The sequence below is a fragment of the Neoarius graeffei genome, chromosome 3 (genome assembly GCF_027579695.1).
Source record: "Neoarius graeffei isolate fNeoGra1 chromosome 3, fNeoGra1.pri, whole genome shotgun sequence".
NCBI classification, from domain to species: Eukaryota; Metazoa; Chordata; class Actinopteri; order Siluriformes; family Ariidae; genus Neoarius; species Neoarius graeffei.
Window position 1 is genome coordinate 35,516,354 of NC_083571.1, and position 20,255 is coordinate 35,536,608.

At 41.0% G+C, this 20,255-nt stretch overlaps 1 protein-coding gene across 2 annotated transcripts in view; it reads right to left on the bottom strand.

Moving 5' to 3' along the window:
• Positions 1 to 20,255, bottom strand: part of LOC132882768 (zeta-sarcoglycan) — a 107,614-nt gene that overhangs the window by 64,669 nt on the left and 22,690 nt on the right. For both annotated transcript variants that reach the window (XM_060915880.1, XM_060915879.1), the window contains exon 3: positions 11,777 to 11,864. In XM_060915880.1, the coding sequence (XP_060771863.1) occupies positions 11,777 to 11,864 (88 nt within the window). The remainder of the gene's footprint in view (positions 1 to 11,776; positions 11,865 to 20,255) is intronic.

A 20,255-nucleotide genomic window follows, 5' to 3' on the forward strand; every position in this document is an offset into this window, starting at 1 on the left:
CTGTATTTAGTGCCATCCATCTTTCCTTCAGTCCTGACCAGCTTTCCTGTCACTGCAGATGAAAAATATCCCACAGTATGATACTGCCACCACCATGCTTCACTGTAGGAATGGTGTTCTCAGGGTGTTGGGTTTGCACCACACATGGCATTTCCCATGATGGCCAAAAAGATCAATTTTAGTCTCATCTGACCAGAGAATCTTTTTCCACATTTAGGGAGTCTGCCACATGCTGTTGGGCAAACTTCAAATAGGTTTTTGTAAAGGAGATACACAGAACCATGGCCTCACTTTTTGTTTATAAATGCCTTGAGACCTCAAGAATGGCATAGGAATCATTTTAAGCATTAACAATAAATCTAATATAGTAAATTTTATGATTAAAATGATTCATGTAGGTAGTGGTCTGAGTGAATGACCTTGACATCTGTGATGTCACAACAGGAAGGCTATTGGTCTCATCGCCATTTCCACTATGCTAAAACACAGAGCTGACTGCAACTTCGAGCTTCCATTTTGAGCAAATTTTTTCACCATGCCACGTAGATGTGTTGCTGGCAGGTGCAGCAACATGACAGAAGGTGGATTTACGTTGCATTCATGGCCCAAGAATGTTCAAGCTGCAAAGATTTGGATGCGTTTTGCGAGAAGTTCACGGGCACATTGGGAGCCTACGAAGTGGTCTCTCCTCTGCTCTGCACATTTTACTGAAGACTCGTACAAAACCTCTGATCTGTTGAGGAGCGTTGGCTATAAGCCCGTATTGAAAGAGGGTGCAGTACCAACAATTAAAGGAAAAGAAAACGACAAGAAAAGGAAAGTAAGTTCAGTTGCACCAGTTCTCCCAGAGTGTGAGCCAAGCAGTAATGGTGGAGTACTCAGTATGGAGAAAATGGAGAATGAGTGGACCAGTCGTCAGATTTATCCGCTGAATATGCTTTTTTCCCCTGCTGGATATGCTTGCCTTAGCAGCAATATCTCGCCCTTACATGGAAGAAGCGAATGAACAAAAAACTGAACGAAGAACTGAAAGTCAGATTGTTTCAAAACAATCGGCCACAAGATTGGCCTTCAAGAAGTGAGAACACAGATGGGTAAGATGCGACTCTTATTTGGTTACATCACAACACTCATTGTTTACCTGCATTTAGATTAATACATGTAACTTGTATTGTGTATTTAAGTTACCGGCATATGATTATTTAATTTGCTTCAGAATATGATTGTCTCAGTTCATCTGATTATTTAATTAGCCTTTTACGTTTTATCAGTGAAAATGCATGCATGTACATGTATGTTGCATAAGTTATAACACCTATCCTGTTTTAATGAGAGTCACATGAGACTGTCAGTTCAATTCCATCCAATTCTCTAGACGGCTTAGTTCTCTGGCTTTATTTCGTAAGGTGGGGGCCTCCATGGCCGGCATGTTACTATCGGATTCATTTTCCTATGTTTCGAACTGATACAGTTCTACATGTATAGCAGTAGCATGTACACACACTCCAATTTCAGGACTATCACAGTCAGATGTATTACTATCTGAGGAATCCGAAGAATCTCCAATAAATCCGAATGAAGAGGCCATTGCAACCACTCTCGCCTGCGGAATCTGGCTTTGGTCTATAGCTGTCAAAGGCCTCGGCCTTAAAATCGGTTCCTGCTGTGACGTCACACGCTCAGGGCTGGCTGGCTCAGTGGGGCATCTCAAATGCCAACTTTGTGGTCGATTTTAACTCTCAAAAATATATATTTTTTATTCCCATTTATGCAGCATACAAGAGTCAAGGATGAAGATACTATCCACTCAGAAATGTATTTAAAAATAAAGGTTCTGTGTATCTCCTTTAAGCAATGACTTTTTTCTGGCCAGCCTTCCATAAAGCCCCACTCTGTTGGAGTGTACAGCTTAAAATGGTCCTCTGGACTTATACTCCTATCTCCACTGTGGATCTTTGCAGCTCCTTCAGTGTTATCTTTGGTGTCTTTGTCGCATCTCTGTGAGTTTTGGTGGGCGGCCTTCTCTTGTCAGGTTTGTAGTGGTGCCATATTCTTTCCATTTTGCTATCATGGATTTAATGGTGCTCCATGGGATATTCAAAGTTTGGGATATTTTTTTATAACCCAACCCTGATCTATACTTCTCCACGACTTTGTCTCTGACCTGTTTGGAGTCCCTCTTGGTTCTCATGTTGGTTGCTTAGTAGTGTTGCAGAGTCAGGGTCCTTCCAGAACAGGTTGATTTATACAGACATCATGTGGCAGATCATGTGACACTTTGATTGCACACAAGTGGATCTTAATCAACTAATTATGTGGCTTATGAAGTGAATTGGCTGGAGCAGCTCTTATTTAGGGGTTTCATACGAAAGGGGGTGAATACTTATGCATACTTCAGATTTCTGTTTTTTCATCTTAATTTTTGTTTGTCACAATAAAACAATGGTTTGCACCTTTAAACTGGTAGGCATGTTGTGTAAATCAAATGGTGCTAACCCTCTAAGAATCCATTTTAATTCCAGCTTGTAATGCGACAAAACAGGACAAACACCATGGGGGATGAATACTTTTGCAAGACACTGTAACTGTCACCTGCAACACCAAGACACTGCAATTCTTCTCTTAACCTATGCTAATTTTTTTGTGAGCATCCCTTGGAGGTCAAGGAACCAACCACCTTGGCAGCTTCGCAATGCTGGGATTCAAACCCACAAGCTTCCATTCTTCCAAACAACCATGGTTCGGTCAATCCATCCAGTTATGCTAATAAAGCTATCATGGCTTACATTATGGTGGATACCTGACTGGAAACGGAGAGACTGGAGAAGAGAGAGTGGATGAAAGAATGAGAGCGAGGTTACACAGGTCACACAGGAGATGTGTTACAGTGAGTGAGAACAGGAATATATCAGTTGACCTTGTGTTTGTTTCCTGCTGCAGGCAGAAAGACAGAGATTTGAGAACAGCGGTGCTTCACTTTGGACTCAGACAGTGACTCGGTGATAAAATAGCATGAGCAGGGCTTCCTTGGGACACCTGCACACTCTCTCTCTCAGACACACACACACACAGACACCTTTTATACATACTGTATCTTCACTGGCTTGATTATTCATTCAAGGCTATCCATCATATCCATAACACCTGAAACTGACCTTGGGGAAGAAGAAAGATATATCTAGTTTATATTTTGTGTGTGTGTGTTTCCCTCTGTACCTGACCTCTACCCCTCCGCATGGTGGTGGTTTATTCCACTCGTCTTGGTCTCTCCATCTCGAATTTCATCTACGCGACAATTTCGTGGTCACCACTTAAAGATCCAAAGTGGTCTGTCACTCTTCATAAGCTGAAGCATTGCCTCAGCACTACACTGGTGTTTTGTCTTTTTCAATGCCAAATGGCTGGAACAACATGCAAATGCTAACAGCAATCAATCCAAACCATCAGTCAGTATCTCCTCATCTGCTACAACCCCGGTCTATTTTTCATAAAGCACTCAAGCACTAAGTTTATGCAAGGTACTACCATATGCTAACTGCTATTATTGTGATTATACTACAGCACTGTTAGGGTGAAGGCTTAAAACATGTGCTTCTTCTGATACACGAAAAGCCGAACGCACCTTTACCAACTGCTGCTCATCCTGCACCATAGGAGAACCTATCACACTTAGAGAAAAGGGTTATCTGCCCTCTTCTGCATACAAGAGCTGACAGACACACATGATTGGCTTCTATTGTCACTGTGATTGACAGGAGAGAGAGAGAGAGAGAGAGAGAGAGAGAGAGAGAGAGAGAGTATGCCCCTCCCATTCAGGCAGCATGCTCTATTGGACTCCAGATGATACCACTGTAGGGTTTTGAGCTTGCGATCTTCAGACAAAATTCCTTTGTGTTTTGTCACTCAGGGGGCTACAGGAGACATCCATTTAACATTTTTTTGGAAAGAGTCTTGGAGTTAAAGCAACTATAAATAGATAAAAATGTATAACGTCTTGTTCAGGCCATCTGATTACCAAAGGGTGATTGGTTCAAGAAAGAAAACTGACCTTAACCTTAACCTCAATCATGAATTGTTTTTTAAACAAATTTTTGAAATTATGTTTGAAGTTAATATACCTCAGAAGCTCAAACTGAATCGACCTCAATTACAAAGGCCAGGGAGGGATTAAAGAGGCAAATCAGAAGATAAAGCGAGACTAATTTTGATCATGCTGATTTGACGAGGTAGGAGAGTGCCGTAGGAAAGCGATCATCTTTTCCTTCCTTAATCCGTACTTGATTGCATTCATACTTGCATGCTGGGAAAGAGTGGGATTTCTATCCTGGAGATGACATGGCCCCAGGGAAGACGGCATACAATACAATCAGACACAAGAAGGACGCATTTGCCAAAAACCCACAGATTACCATATGGAACCATATGCTTATTTAATTACCATATGCAAATAGTTATGGTAATTCAACAAGCCAAGTGTTTCTTTTCCGATTCCTGCTTAATTTAATAGACTGATTAAATTATAAGGCAATTTGCAGGTCAGTGGACAAAATGGCTCAGAGACATGAGTGTCTTGGCATTCACACTGAGGGAACTGCATAGAAATCAGTTTGTATGTTTTTTTTTAAAATATGGATCATTCCAGATTTACAAGACTGATAGTAATTGGACAATTGCCAACTGTTTATCACAGAATCATTAGCAAACAAAATTCTTGTTATGAGCCTAGGCGTAGAATTTGCATCTATATCTGGTACAATTTCTGTTGTGGTAAGGACTAAGGAAAGTGCCAAAGGCCATCAACAGAAATTCAACCCTGTAAAAGAATGCCATAAAGAGAAGTATAAACCTTCACAACCTCAGAGGGTTTACTACAAACCCTCAGCTAGTGGAAAGCTACAAAGCCATAAATATAGCTTATAGTGTGCTGGAAAAAGATATAAAAAGCCTATAGAGTACTGAGGTATTATAGAGTGAGAAAAGCACACAGAAAGGTACTATAATAATAATAATACAGTATTCATTTTAACTAAAATGCTTTTTTTTCAAACCCAGGGCCACTTTACAAATTTGTGAAAAGAAACAAGAACTGACATAGTGATCAAACTCCCAAACAGGCTGGTTTGTAGAGTCCTTCAAATGCTATTGCTGTGAGCAAATTTCAATTTCAAGCACAGTTGGTGAAGAAATCCTACTGATGGAAACCTTGACCAGGATAAAGTGCTTACTGAAGAGGAATGATCTATGGACAGTCCAACCAACACCCAGCCCATTTGGAAGACCTGGGATAGGAAGTGTAATGGCTTGAACAAGTATCACAAGTAAGCCTGAACTACTTTGATCCAACCAAATCTCTCAAACATCAAAGATTAGTGCTTTGTAATACCAGAGAGTGAAAACATGCCTGAGGCAAGTCAATCCCAAGCCTTGCAAGTTGAGCAATTGGAATTTCACTTACTGAAGATACAATGCACCACAACAGATGCAAGAGGGAAACATTAAGAACCTGGTGTACCAAGGTCAACTGGTGGGGAAAATGTATGAGTGTTAGGGTAAGGGGTAAAGTTAGTACAGTACTTGGTTGAGATGATATTTCATGTAGAACCTAACCAACTAGTCATCGATAGCAGTGAACCAATTAACTTTGGTTTTCTGAACGGAATTTTCAAGTCCAAGCCAAAACCCCAAGATTTGAAGAATGAACTACAGACTATATGGGGAGCTTTTATCTCTTTATTTTTTCTCCTGCATTTAGGTGGATCTCTGGGAACTTCAGCTTCAGTAACCATTAATTAGATACTCCATTAACTTTGCTCTGAAATGATCAAGATCTCATCAAAAACTGCCGAATTCTCTTTTGGGTCACAGAAAGACAAAAACAACCCGAGGGAGTCATTCATATTTTATTTATGCAAACAGGATGCAGTATGCATGATCACACAACTCAAATTTACCAGCGGCTGCTTTTAGTCATTAATGAGCTGAGTTTTTTTTATTATTCTCTTACTTTCTTTTCATTCTGCAGTCATGTTGGAATGTGTTCTATGCTCATACATGACACATCACAAGCTTTTGGCTAAAAAGTTTGGAAGTTTTGAGAAACCGGAATTTTGATGAGCAATTGCATTGTTTCTATAGTAACAGCTCATTTGCAGGGACTTGTACAGAGGACATGTCAGAAAAATCAATCACATGGTGAAGTTTTCTGTCAGGGGAAATAATTCTGTGTTTAATTTAACATTTAACAGTCAGAAGTAAAGCTGTCACTTTTGCTTATGCCGCATTCTTCTTAACTCCAAACCAAGAAGTCGGAGTTCTGAGTGGTGATGTGGATAAAAACATGGTCACTGCTCGAATTAGCAACAAGCTAATTAGCTAACCTTTGTGATAACATTATAAGTGATAACGTATGCTGTATTTATCTTCTCCAAGGTAATCCCTCAAACCAGTTACTGTGGTAGAAAAGTATCAGAACCAGATTATCTCAACTTTTCTTCCATCATCAAAAAATCTGCAAAAATCCTCCTGGGACAATTCACCTCCATGCCAGCAGAGGGCCACCTGCTCAGAATACTATGAGTTTTCTTCTTCCCTGTTCTCAGATACATCCTGGTTCTTGCACTTGCACATAAGCACATGGTTTTCAAGCACTCATTACGAAGTCTTGCCAATCATTTGGTGTTGAGTCAGTTGTTCATCATTATTCCCAGTGATTGACCGTGAGCTGGCCTAGTGGTTAGCGTGTCCACTTCTTGACCGGGAAATCACAAGTTCTACTCACGATCGGGTCATACCAAAGACCATAATAAAAATGAGACCTACTGCCATCTGTCAAGGCCCACTGCAATACAGATGCGAGTAGGAAAGTCAAACTCTTGTGGTTACCAGAGGACTAGCCCCCCACTGTAACCCTAGCTGTATAGGCGAGAGACCAAGGGCTATCAAAATGGAGATTGGCGCCGCACCCATGCACCTCAAAGAGCTGGTTAGTACTGGGACAAGAGACTACCTGGGAAGACCAGATCCTGGCATGGAAGGGACTTTCACTTGATTTGACTTGATTACCAGTGATTGATTTCATGTGCCCTTGTTTCCATTTCATGAATTTCTCTGTTTGATCTTTGTACTGCTTTTAACATTGATTCTTTTGGATTTTGTGCATCGGATTTTGTTAATAACCTTTCTGATCATGGATCCTCGCACCACCTCCCAGGTCTGGATCACATTCTTTACAGCTTTCTCAACTGTCCAGTTGATTTTGTTAAAATCTAAAACAGGCTGAAACAAACCCGTGCTTATGAAACTGATCTTGCTTCTTGCTTGTTCAAAGTGCAGTTTACAACCTCAGCACTTCCATGGAGCTCATATGAATAATGTGAGCAGCACGTCAATGCTTAAGCCACAGGCCAAGCAAAATTGCTTCATCTTTAGTGTCACTGATCTGAAAGAAACCCGAAGGCAGTTGCTAAACTTTACACCAACACAAGAAGTGTTCAATAACGCCATGCTAATCTGTTAAGCATTTGTACGAAAAAGCCATTGATTGTAAGCAGAGGGGACAAATGTGGGAGTTTCAGTGAATGTTGTTTTCCTGAAGTGATGCATTTTTCACCCACTTGAGCACGTTTAGAAAAAAATCAGCCACACAATCAGCTCTGATTGAATGGAAGCCCAGAGCTTGGGTGACTTATTTATTAAGAAAGGATGGCTGGATTTCCCAATCAAAGGTACTCCAAGCTCTGAGCGTCTTCAAACAAGGACAAGGACAAAAGACAAGGACATGCTCTTTAACCTGGAGGGAGCTCCTTTGTGCCATCACAGAGAGGAACATAATGAAGGATAAGAGATGAATACTGTTCGCGTTTTCACTGGATGTTAATTGGTATGGATTTACCCCTCGTCAGATGAAATCATGTTCAACTGGCGGTTTGATGAATAAAATGTCGATGGTTGGTTTTCAGTTCTGAATGGACACATGATATGATATGATATACGATATGATTTCCCATTTCCCATCCAGCTGGAATGAAATTCCCAAACAGATGAAAGGTCGCACCATAAAAACTGACAGTAAAAGAAAGGAAATTCGTTGTAATTTCGTAGCTTTATCGTTTCTATAGTAACAGCTCCTTTGCAGGGACTTGTACTGGATTGAAAAAAAAAAGCCAAATCATTGATATGGTGAAGTTTTCTGTCAGGAGAAATGTATTTTGTATTCATGGTTGTAGTCTCCAGTGACAGAGGTGACAGTGATAGCAGGAAATGTAACTATAAATGGATAAAAAATACAAGATGTCCATCCATCCATTATCCATAACTGCTTATCCTGTGCAGGGTCATGGGCAAGCTGGAGCCTATCCCAGCTGACTATGGGCGAGAGGCGGGGTACACCCTGGACAAGTCGCCAGGTCATCACAGGGCTGACACATAGACACAGACAACCATTCACACTCACATTCACACCTACGGTCAATTTAGAGTCACCAGTTAACCTAACCTGCATGTCTTTGGACTGTGGGGGAAACCGGAGCACCTGGAGGAAACCCACGCGGACACGGGGAGAACATGCAAACTCCACACAGAAAGGCCCCTGTCGGCCGCTGGGCTCGATCCTAGAACTTTCTTGCTGTGAGGTGAAAGTGCTAACCACTACACCACCATGCTGCCATACAAGATGTCATTCTTTAATTAAAAAATAATAATAAAAAAGTGACACTGTGGTGGTGTAGAAGGAATAAAACACAAGAGAAGAAAGTGTTACAGGAAAATAATCAACAACTGTCTGGTAACAGTGACTCCACTTCATACCATCATTGATTATTTTCCTTCAACCGCATGACACACACATTATTTCAATTATGCTTTTTAATACATTACTATAAAATATTGTTTTGTTTTTAAGATGTTAATCTCTTTTATATTATCATCTCTTACTTCTTTTCCTTTTCCCAACCTGGAGGGAATAAAATACTGTGATCCAGAACGTTTTTTTTTTTTTCCCTCGTGACAACGAAACATCGAGAGCACAAAGCTGTCATTTCGAATAACCAGGTGCTGGATTTTTTACGTCCTGACTGACGCAACTTAAAGGAAATGAGAAACAAGGGACGTGTCCTAAACGCAACAGTGATGAAAACATAAGACTGAAATATTGAGTTTAATCTCCGCAAACACCCCACGGGGGTGAAAAACACCTGACGCAGCAGCGGTGGTGGTGGCGCTGGTGATGCGAGGTGGAGCGAGAGGGGAAAAAAATAAGATTTATGATCCGTAAAAGATAAATTATTTACCTGAAGTTGATAACGGGCATTAATAAAAAGCAAAGAGGGAAAAGGATGAACCGGGATCACCTGCATTAATCAGTGTGTGTGTGTGTGTGTGTGTGTGTGTCAGGTTTAGCGACATGTATAATCAAAGTTGCTGTCATAACCTGCAAATGACTGATGTGTTTATTCTTACACACACACACACACACACACACACACACACACACACACACACACACACACACAATGCCCTCTATCACTGACATTTCTCTCGCACATATGCATACAAATTCCTCATAACAGCCACTGTGCACACACACACACACACACACACACACACACACACACACACAACACACACACAGGCGTAGGAGTGTTTGCCACAGCATGTTACTACACCAAGCTCCATCTCACTCTAATGAGAAAGGATGATGAAACACACTGTTCTATGGCACGATGTGAAATTGCGTAACCTGCCTACTGATGAGTCACTCTGGGACACACACACACACACACACACACACACACACACACACACAAGAGATCCCCGATCCACTCACATAGCAGACATCAGTTTCTGAAACACAAGCCACTGCATTGGAGGCTGAGAGATACTTCTAAACTTGGCAACCCTTCTGCAGCGTGCGTGCGTGTGTGTGTGTGTGTGTGTGTGTGTGTGTGTGTGTGTATCACTACTGTCACACTGCTGTCCTGATGCTTTTCCCAAAATTGCATTTTGACCCCTTGTTGCCTCTTTCTTTCCCTCTCTCTCTCCTCTTCTTCCCTCGTTTCCTGTCCCCCATCTGGCAGTAATGAAATTCCGTGACATGGAAAACTCGTTCCGTGGAAATGAAAAGTCAATACAGAGGACGGAGACGACGCCCTGAAGCGGACACAGGGAGACATGAAGAGACAGGAAGCGAGCAAAAGAGCAAGAAAGAGCAGAAAAACCAGAGAAAAGAAGAAATCAATTGAGAAAGACTGACAAAAGAGAGAAAAGATGAGAAAGCAACATTAGCGACTGTGTTCCTGCTTAGCGCAGTCATGCTAATCTAGCGTTTCATCATTAGCATGCACTGCTGTTTGCACCTGATTTAGCGTCATTATCACTGCCTTTGGTTTTCAGGTTAAAAGTGAATTTCTTTAAAATAAACACAGGAGCTGATCAAACATAAACTAGCTTTGTAGCTAACATGGTTAAATATATAATGTTAACCAGCTTGCGAACCTTACAGTGTGGCTAGCAGGAAAGGTAAAGCTAGCGTTAGCTAGGTCTGCTGTTGAGCTCAATGGTTAGCTTGGCTCATTTTGAACTTCACCTTGTTGATTTAGAAGTAAAACAATTTTGAAGTTTTGTTGATCTCGTGTTTGAATCTGAGTCTTGCGATGTGAAATGTGATGTTGGAGAATTTATTCTTACTCTGTTCCATTTTTATAAAGGTCATGTTTTGATGTGAACAGAATGCAGCAGCGCTAAAGTGCATACATCACGCTATTAACGTCAATCACCTAGAGCATGACCCTCTGCTCTTTATCCTGATAACCAGTGTCCTCCATCACCCACAATGCACTGCAGCATCACTCACACACACACACACACACACACACACACACTGGCGTAGGCCATTTGGAGATTGATGTTATTGCTGTGAGCAAATTCACTGAGAGAGGGAGAGACACAGATAAAAACAGATAAACAAACGGAGAGAGAGAGATATGGAGGGACAGACAGATAAAGAGAGATACAGAAGGACAGCGAGACAGACAGATAAAGTGTGAGATAGACAGACAGAGAGAGACAGATATAAACAGATAGAGAGAGACAGATATAGAGAGACAGACAGAGAGGCAGATATATAGAGAGAGATACAGAGAGGCAGATATAGAGAGACAGACAGAAAGAGAGACAGACAGACAGATAGAGAGAGAAAGAGAGACAGACATAGAGAGAAAGACAGATGTAGAGAGACAGACAGATAGAGAGAGAGAGAGATGTAGACAGACAGACAGAGAGATAGATATAGAGAGACAAAGAGAGACAGACATAGAGTGAGAGAAAAACAGAGAGAGAGAGAGAGAGAGACTAGGCCAGAAACTAAAATTATAGTAATGAGTGAACAGAGATTATTATGGGATGTTCTACACAGAGAATGTGTTAATTGCTGCAGTAAAATCAGTGTTAATACTACTACTACTACTACTAATAATAATAATAATAATAATAATAATAATAATAATAATAACTAAGTCACCTCCATTAAGGGCCAGACTTACTCACAGATTACAGTATATATCTCTCTCTGTCTGTCTGTCTCTCTCTCTCTGTCTGTCTGTCTCTCCCGCACGCTGCCTATCAAGGGAACTTCCTGCTGATTGTAACATAGACATGAAACTGAGCATATGTAAGGAAATAAACATTGAGCTTAAGTACACTGTGTGTGTGTGTGTGTGTGTGTGTGTGTGTGTGTGTGTGTGTGTGTGTGTGTGTGTGAGTGAGAGAGAGACACACTCACCCACAGTGAGCTGTCCTGTGAGTTGGCCGAGGTTATTCCGTGCATTCACCGTCACATTCCGGTCCGACTGCAGGATCAGTGGACTGTCCTGCACACACACACACACACACACACACACACACACACACACACACACAGAGAAGTAAATTTAAGAATATGAATGAAAATAATATAGAGTTAAATATAGAAATGCAGAAAAAGAAAGAAATCCGAAAGCTAAAAAAGTGAACAGGGATGAAAAAGAAATAAAGAAGAGACAAAAAGAAGAGGAACATTATAAAAATGAAGAAAGAAAACAGTGAAGTAATGGATTCAAAATTATGTCATGCAGTACTCAGTACTCATTGTGTGTGTGCGTGCGCGCTGTGGATCAATGGAGCCAGTCTCCCTACAGTTGCTTCCCTGGATGCACACTTCTACTAAACACACACACACACACCATGACTTCCTATTAATGTACTGGCTGCAGTAGAGGAGTGTGACTGCACTCATCCTTCTCTCTCTCTCTCTCTCTCTCTCTCTCTCTGTCTGTCTCGTTCATGTGTGTGTGATGATCAGTTTAGAATAAAAACAGACAATCCAATACTGCAGTATGCTAGCTCTCTCTCTCTCTCTCTCTCTCTCTCTCACACACACACACACACACACACAGTTGAAGTTGAGTGTAACTACAGCGTTGTTTCCCAGTAAGGTGGTTTAATGTTCTTATGAAGTTGATATTAAAATTCTGGAGAATTCTATCCTGTTTCCATGGTTACTGTTTTGTCCCTATAATGACTTACCAGCTCCATGCTAGCTAGGTAATTCATTAGCTACAGTTATAGGCTAGTTTATGCTAATCTTTCAGCATATCTTTTGTGTGTGTGTGTGTGTGTGTGTGAGAGAGTGAGAGAGAGAGAGAGAGAGAGAGCGATGTGTCTGACTGAATGGAGCTGAAGATTTGTGCAGCAGGTTAAATAGAGAATATTAATCGCTCCTGCAGTGGTAACATTTACACTCATGTTCTTGTTACATAAAAATTTAAGGTGCTCAAAGAATAAATAGAGAAAATGTAAACACAGATCTGTGTGTTAGTGCATTGAGCAATCTTCGATTCTTCGATTCAGTACAAATGTCAACTTTACCGTAGCGATTGCACGAACAGAGCTCGCTGTGACTCCATCAAATACTGAGCTTATTCTCACAGGTCATTCACAGATCAGTCAAGTGTTAGGTTGTGTTTTGTTTTCTTTCTCCACTGTGTATATTTAATTTCAAATCAAAATAAACAGTATTATTTAATAGCAATGTTTAAAATTGAAATAAAAGTTGTCGGGGGGTTTTATGTAAATAATATTGAACAGATTTATACCAAACGAAAACACTATGCAGTGGCACGGTGGTGTAGTGGTTAGCACTGTCGCCTCACAGCAAGAAGGTTCTGGGTTTGAGCCCAGCAGCTGACGAGGACCTTTCTGTGCGGAGTTTGCATGTTCTTGCCATGTCTGCATGGGTTTCCTCCGGGTGCTCTGGTTTCCCCCAAAGACATGCAGGTTAGGTTAACTGGTGGCTCTAAATTGACTGTAGGTATGAATGTGAGTGTGAATGGTTGTTTGTCTCTGTGTCGGCCCTGCGATAACCTGGAGATGTGTCCAGGGTGTACCCCGCCTCTCGCCCATAGTCAGCTGGGATAGGCTCCAGCTTGCCCGCGACCCTGTACAGGATAAGCGGCTACAGATAATGGATGGATGGATGGATGGATGGATGGATGGATGGATGGATGGATGGATGGATGGATGGATAAATAAATTGGTGATTCTTTGCATTAAGTTGATAACTAGCATTATTTCAGGCATTTGCTAGCATTAGCAAACCAGGTACTTCTTGCTAACAGTGCTAATATTCCGTATACCACAGTGCTGTTGGGTTCTAGATTGTGATTGGTCAGAAGGTGTTGATTAATTTTCCACAGCAACATGAGGATAAAGATAAAGCTTAGAAGGATGTAGAAGAGGTCATTGGTGCCTTTGGTGATTGCACATCACTAGTAGAGTTAGTTTGCACTGTTTAATAAGCGATGTATGTAGCTAGTCCAGTTTCTCTACTGAAGTAAGAATGATGTGCTGGCCACCATGAAGTGAGCAAGAGCATCCATAATAAGAAAAGACACATCACATAACCCAAGCTGCTCCTTTCATCATAAAAATCCTGTATTGAAAATGCCAGTCCCTCACATGAACAGCGTCAGTGCTAACACCCTCTGATAGTGGTAGCTAAGTGTCGGGTTCAGAGTGTGCATCAGAATGAAGAAGCTGAAGAGTGAGAATGTGACATTTTTCTACACCACCGTGTGTTTGATCTTCTTTAATAATGTTATTCTGACGCCCAGAGGAACCGAGCTCAGCCCACCCCGATTCACAGCCTCGCCAATCGATAACCTATTACCACCCAGACAAGCAGTCATTCTCTGTCCAGTGTGTCGCTGACCAGCTGTGTGGGTGCCATAGCAACAGCATTTCTGTGATGGGATTATTCTGTGTGTGTTATAGAAATATTATAGACATATGCGATGTGGTGACTAGGTGTTAACTCCACCTCAACTTCTCTACATTTTGTTGGAACTGAAATGGACCCAATGTCATGAATATTTGTGATTGCTGAAGTATTCCGGTGCTCCATGATAATAACCTTGTAATGAAAGATGAATGAATACATTTCCAGATATGTGAAGCATGGTGGTGGTAGCATCATGTTAAGCGCTACACTTTGGATCTTGGTTACTTATTTGACTTTACCTGATTATCGACATGTGGTGTTTCCGTGAGTGTTATGGATATATTATAGACAGGAAGAACTGTGTTGAAGTGAGTTGTATAAGTACACCCCCCCATGAACTTTATTATATTTTGTAGTGTTCCAATGCGGAATTGAACAGATTTTATTGAGATTTTATTTCATGAATCTACAACCCCGATTCCAAAAAAGTTGGGAGAAAGTACAAATTGTAAATAAAAACGGAATGCAATAATTTACAAATCTCAAAAACTGATATTGTATTCACAATAGAACATAGACAACATATCAAATGTCGAAAGTGAGACATTTTGAAATTTCATGCCAAATATTGGCTCATTTGAAATTTCATGACAGCAACACATCTCAAAAAAGTTGGGACAGGGGCAATAAGAGGCTGGAAAAGTTAAAGGTACAAAAAAGGAACAGCTGGAGGACCAAATTGCAACTCATTAGGTCAATTGGCAATAGGTCATTAACATGACTGGGTATAAAAAGAGCATCTTGGAGTGGCAGCGGCTCTCAGAAGTAAAGATGGGAAGAGGATCACCAATCCCCCTAATTCTGCGCCGACAAATAGTGGAGCAATATCAGAAAGGAGTTTGACAGTGTAAAATTGCAAAGAGTTTGAACATATCATCATCTACAGTGCATAATATCATCAAAAGATTCAGAGAATCTGGAAGAATCTCTGTGCGTAAGGGTCAAGGCCGAAAAACCATACTGGGTGCCCGTGATCTTCGGGCCCTTAGACGGCACTGCATCACATACAGGCATGCTTCTGTATTGGAAATCACAAAATGGGCTCAGGAATATTTCCAGAGAACATTATCTGTGAACACAATTCACCGTACCATCCACTGTTGCCAGCTAAAACTCTATAGTTCAAAGAAGAAGCCGTATCTAAACATGATCCAGAAGCACAGACGTCTTCTCTGGGCCAAGGCTCATTTAAAATGGACTGTGGCAAAGTGGAACACTGTTCTGTGGTCAGATGAATCAAAATTTGAAGTTCTTTCTGGAAATCAGGACTAAAGAGGAGAAGGACGACCCAAGTTGTTATCAGCGCACAGTTCAGAAGCCTGCATCTCTGATGGTATGGGGTTGCATTAGTGTGTGTGGCATGGGCAGCTTACACATCTGGAAAGACACCATCAATGCTGAAAGGTATATCCAGGTTCTAGAGCAACATATGTTCCCATCCAGACGACGGCTCTTTCAGGGAAGACCTTGCATTTTCCAACATGACAATGCCAAACCACGTACTGCATCAATTACAGCATCATGGCTGCGTAGAAGAAGGGTCCGGGTACTGAACTGGCCAGCCTGCAGTCCAGATCTTTCACCCATAGAAAACATTTGGCGCATCATAAAACGGAAGATACGACAAAAAAGACCTAAGACAGTTGAGCAACTAGAATCCTACATTAGACAAGAATGGGTTAACATTCCTATCCCTAAACTTGAGCAATTTGTCTCCTCAGTCCCCAGACGTTTACAGACTGTTGTAAAGAGAAAAGGGGATGTCTCACAGTGGTAAACATGGCTTTGTCCCAACTTTTTTGAGATGTGTTGTCATGAAATTTAAAAAAAAAATCACCTAATTTTTCTCTTTAAATGATGCATTTTCTCAGTTTAAACATTTGATATGTCAGTTATGTTCTATTCTGAATAAAATATGGAATTTTGAAACTTCCACATCATTGCATTCCGTTTTTATTTACAATTTGTACTTTGTCCCAACTTTTTTGGAATCGGAGTTGTATACAAATATACACAATATATCCCATAATGCTGAAATGAGGGGAAAAACTGTATCATTTTGTCGTTGTGATTATATACATATTCACCTGTGTACAGTTAAAGTGCTATGTGATCTGATTATGAACATAAATACCTGTTCGAGAGCTTGCATGAAGACCAAGCAGCTATCAAAACAAGTCAGTGTTTGGTTATTAAAAAAAAAAAGAAATCCCAAAAAGGGATTTACATTATGATAAGACAAGGCAGTCAGTAACTAGGTCATGTGAGGATTAAGCAGAGAAGCAACTAAGCAGTCAAGCATAATGTTCAGCATGATGCCACCACCACCGTGCTTCACAATTCTGGAAAATTGTCAATCACGGCTTGAATATTAAATTTAAAAAAAAAATCCTAAACATTTAACATCTCTTGGAGCACCAGCAGTGGTGGTGAATACTCACACAGTCACGATGAAATAATTTTGCAAGCTATATTGATTTTCTTTTCACTCACTTCACTGCTGTAGGTATTTTGTGTAGATCCATTACAGTAAGACCATTTCAATTCCAGGATGTAACACTACAGAATGTGGAAAGTTCAAGACGATACAGACAGACAGAGAGACAGACAGACAGACAGACAGACAGACAGACAGACAGACAGACAGGTGGGTGATTGTAAAAATGCCACACTCAACCCCAGTCATTCACTGAACGTCTTGTCCTAACACAGCTACCATCTCATGTCGAACTGAATACTGAAAATAGGCCATGCGTTTGATAAGATCACTGGCTCTGTACACAAAGCCAGAGAAAACTCTATCCTCGCTCCTCATCCTTCAACTTGTCAGCAACGCTGTGAAACACCACATCCTCACCTCCACTCTTTGCTTCGACCTGTTTTCATCACACCTCAATATCACGTAGAGCAGAGAAACTCAGTTTCATCATCTCACCCCTTCGCTACAGGAGTACCTCAGGACTTGGTCCTTTGTCCACCCTCGTTCTTGCTGTGTGCTAAATCTCACAGCAGATTTCATGGATTTTGTGCTGCACTGATGGTACCCTGGTTTACTTTACTTTTCCTTCAAAATTTTCACAAAACATGGTGGACTGGGTTTCCAACATAGTCACTTCAATTCTTGGGTTTCAGTCATGTGACATTTCTTAGCAATTACACTTCCGGTAAAACAGCTGGTGGTCAAGCAAACCAAATTAGCTGCTTTAGTGCAAACAACTAGCGATAACTTATCAGAGTATACTCATAATTTAGAAGCTACTGCTCGCTTTAGATATATTCAGAACATGGCCGTAGCCAGCTATGAGGCCACCGAGGTCCGGACCTCAGTCATTTTTAAGAGCTGAAAATATATTTGTACGCTAAATATTCAACTGGATTAAAAAAATAAAGAATATCATTAAAATGTCTCTGTAAAAAGTGCATTGTTAATTATGTTAAATGTTGATTCTGTCTTCTGTGTCTGTTTCGTGCGTGTGGCTCTGAGACCAAGAACACAAAAACGAATGAGTGCGCGACTTGGGGGAGGAACGCAGTGCAGGAGACACTGGGTTTTCATGGTAACCATCAGCGCACTTTCATGAAGCTGTTAAATTTACATTTTCGAAGCAGGCAGTTGTAGCCTACCTTGTTTGTGATTTCATCTCATCTCATTATCTGTAGCTGCTTTATCCTGTTCTACAGGGTCGCAGGCAAGCTGGAGCCTATCCCAGCTGACTATGGGCGAAAGGCGGGGTACACCCTGGACAAGTCGCCAGGTCATCACAGGGCTGACACATAGACACAGACAAGCATTCACACTCACATTCACACCTACGGTCAATTTAGAGTCACCAGTTAACCTAACCTGCATGTCTTTGGACTGTGGGGGAAACCGGAGCACCCGGAGCGGACACGGGGAGAACATGCAAACTCCGCACAGAAAGGCCCTCACTGGCCACGGGGCTCAAACCCAGACCTTCTTGCTGTGAGGCGACAGCGCTAACCACTATACCACTGTGCCGCCCTTGTTTGTGATTTTAAAAATAAATCATTCGATAAGCCAAAACAATAGAGTGGAAAGTTTCAACTTATGTTTGCCTTGGATAACTTTGCCTAAAACATGGTGGTGTATACTGATTTTTTTTCCCAGAATTTTTTTTTTTGTGTAGCTGTAACGGATGCCAGATTGTTAACGTATCTTAGTTACATAGGCTACATGGTTAGGGTATCTTTTGTCCTCATTGCTTGGGCCAGATCAAACCATTAAACAAGCTTAAATTATTCTTAATCTTGCCACATACATGATTTTTTTTTACAAAACTGATGATATTCAGTTCAAACACCACTAAAAGTACAACCCTGATTCCAAAAAAGTTGGGATAAAGTACAAATTGTAAATAAAAACGGAATGCAATGATGTGGAAGTTTCAAAATTCCATATTTTATTCAAAATAGAACATAGATGACATATCAAATGTCTAAACTGAGAAAATGTATAATTTAAAGAGAAAAATTAGGTGATTTTAAATTTCATGACAACGACACATCTCAAAAAAGTTGGGACAAGGCCATGTTTACCACTGTGAGACATCCCCTTTTCTCTTTACAACAGTCTGTAAACGTCTGGGGACTGAGGAGACAAGTTGCTCAAGTTTAGGGATAGGAATGTTAACCCATTCTTGTCTAATGTAGGATTCTAGTTGCTCAACTGTCTTAGGTCTTTTTTGTCGTATCTTCCGTTTTATGATGCGCCAAATGTTTTCTATGGGTGAAAGATCTGGACTGCAGGCTGGCCAGTTCAGTACCCGGACCCTTCTTCTACGCAGTCATGATGCTGTAATTGATGCAGTATGTGGTTTGGCATTGTCATGTTGGAAAATGCAAGGTCTTCCCTGAAAGAGCCGTCGTCTGGATGGGAGCATATGTTGCTCTAGAACCTGGATATACCTTTCAGCATTGATGGTGTCTTTCCAGATGTGTAAGCTGCCCATGCCACACGCACTAATGCAACCCCATACTATCAGAGATGCAGGCTTCTGAACTGAGCGCTGATAACAACTTGGGTCATCCTTCTCCTCTTTAGTCTGAATGACACGGCGTCCCTGATTTCCAGAAAGAACTTCAAATTTTGATTTGTCTGACCACAGAACAGTTTTCCACTTTGCCACAGTCCATTTTAAATGAGCCTTGGCCCAGAGAAGACACCTGCACTTCTGGATCATGTTTAGATATGGCTTCTTCTTTGAACTATAGAGTTTTAGCTGGCAACGGCGGATGACACGGTGAATTGTGTTCACAGATAATGTTCTCTGGAAATATTCCTGAGCCCATTTTGTGATTTCCAATACAGAAGCATGCCTGTATGTGATGCAGTGCCGTCTAAGGGCCCGAAGATCACGGGCACCCAGAATGGTTTTCCGGCCTTGACCCTTACGCACAGAGATTCTTCCAGATTCTCTGAATCTTTTGATGATATTATGTACTGTAGATGATGATATATTCAAACTCTTTGCAATTTTACACTGTCAAACTCCTTTCTGATATTGCTCCACTATTTGTCAGCGCAGAATTAGGGGGATTGGTGATCCTCTTCCCATCTTTACTTCTGAGAGCCGCTGCCACTCCAAGATGCTCTTTTTATACCCAGTCATGTTAATGACCTATTGCCAATTGACCTAATGAGTTGCAATTTGATCCTCCAGCTGTTCCTTTTTTGTACCTTTAACTTTTCCAGCCTCTTATTGACCCTGTCCCAACTTTTTTGAGATGTGTTGCTGTCATGAAATTTCAAATGAGCCAATATTTGGCATGAAATTTCAAAATGTCTCACTTTCGACATTTGATATGTTGTCTATGTTCTATTGTGAATACAATATCAGTTTTTGAGCTTTGTAAATTATTGCATTCCGTTTTTATTTACAATTTGTACTTTGTCCCAACTTTTTTGGAATCAGGGTTGTAATTT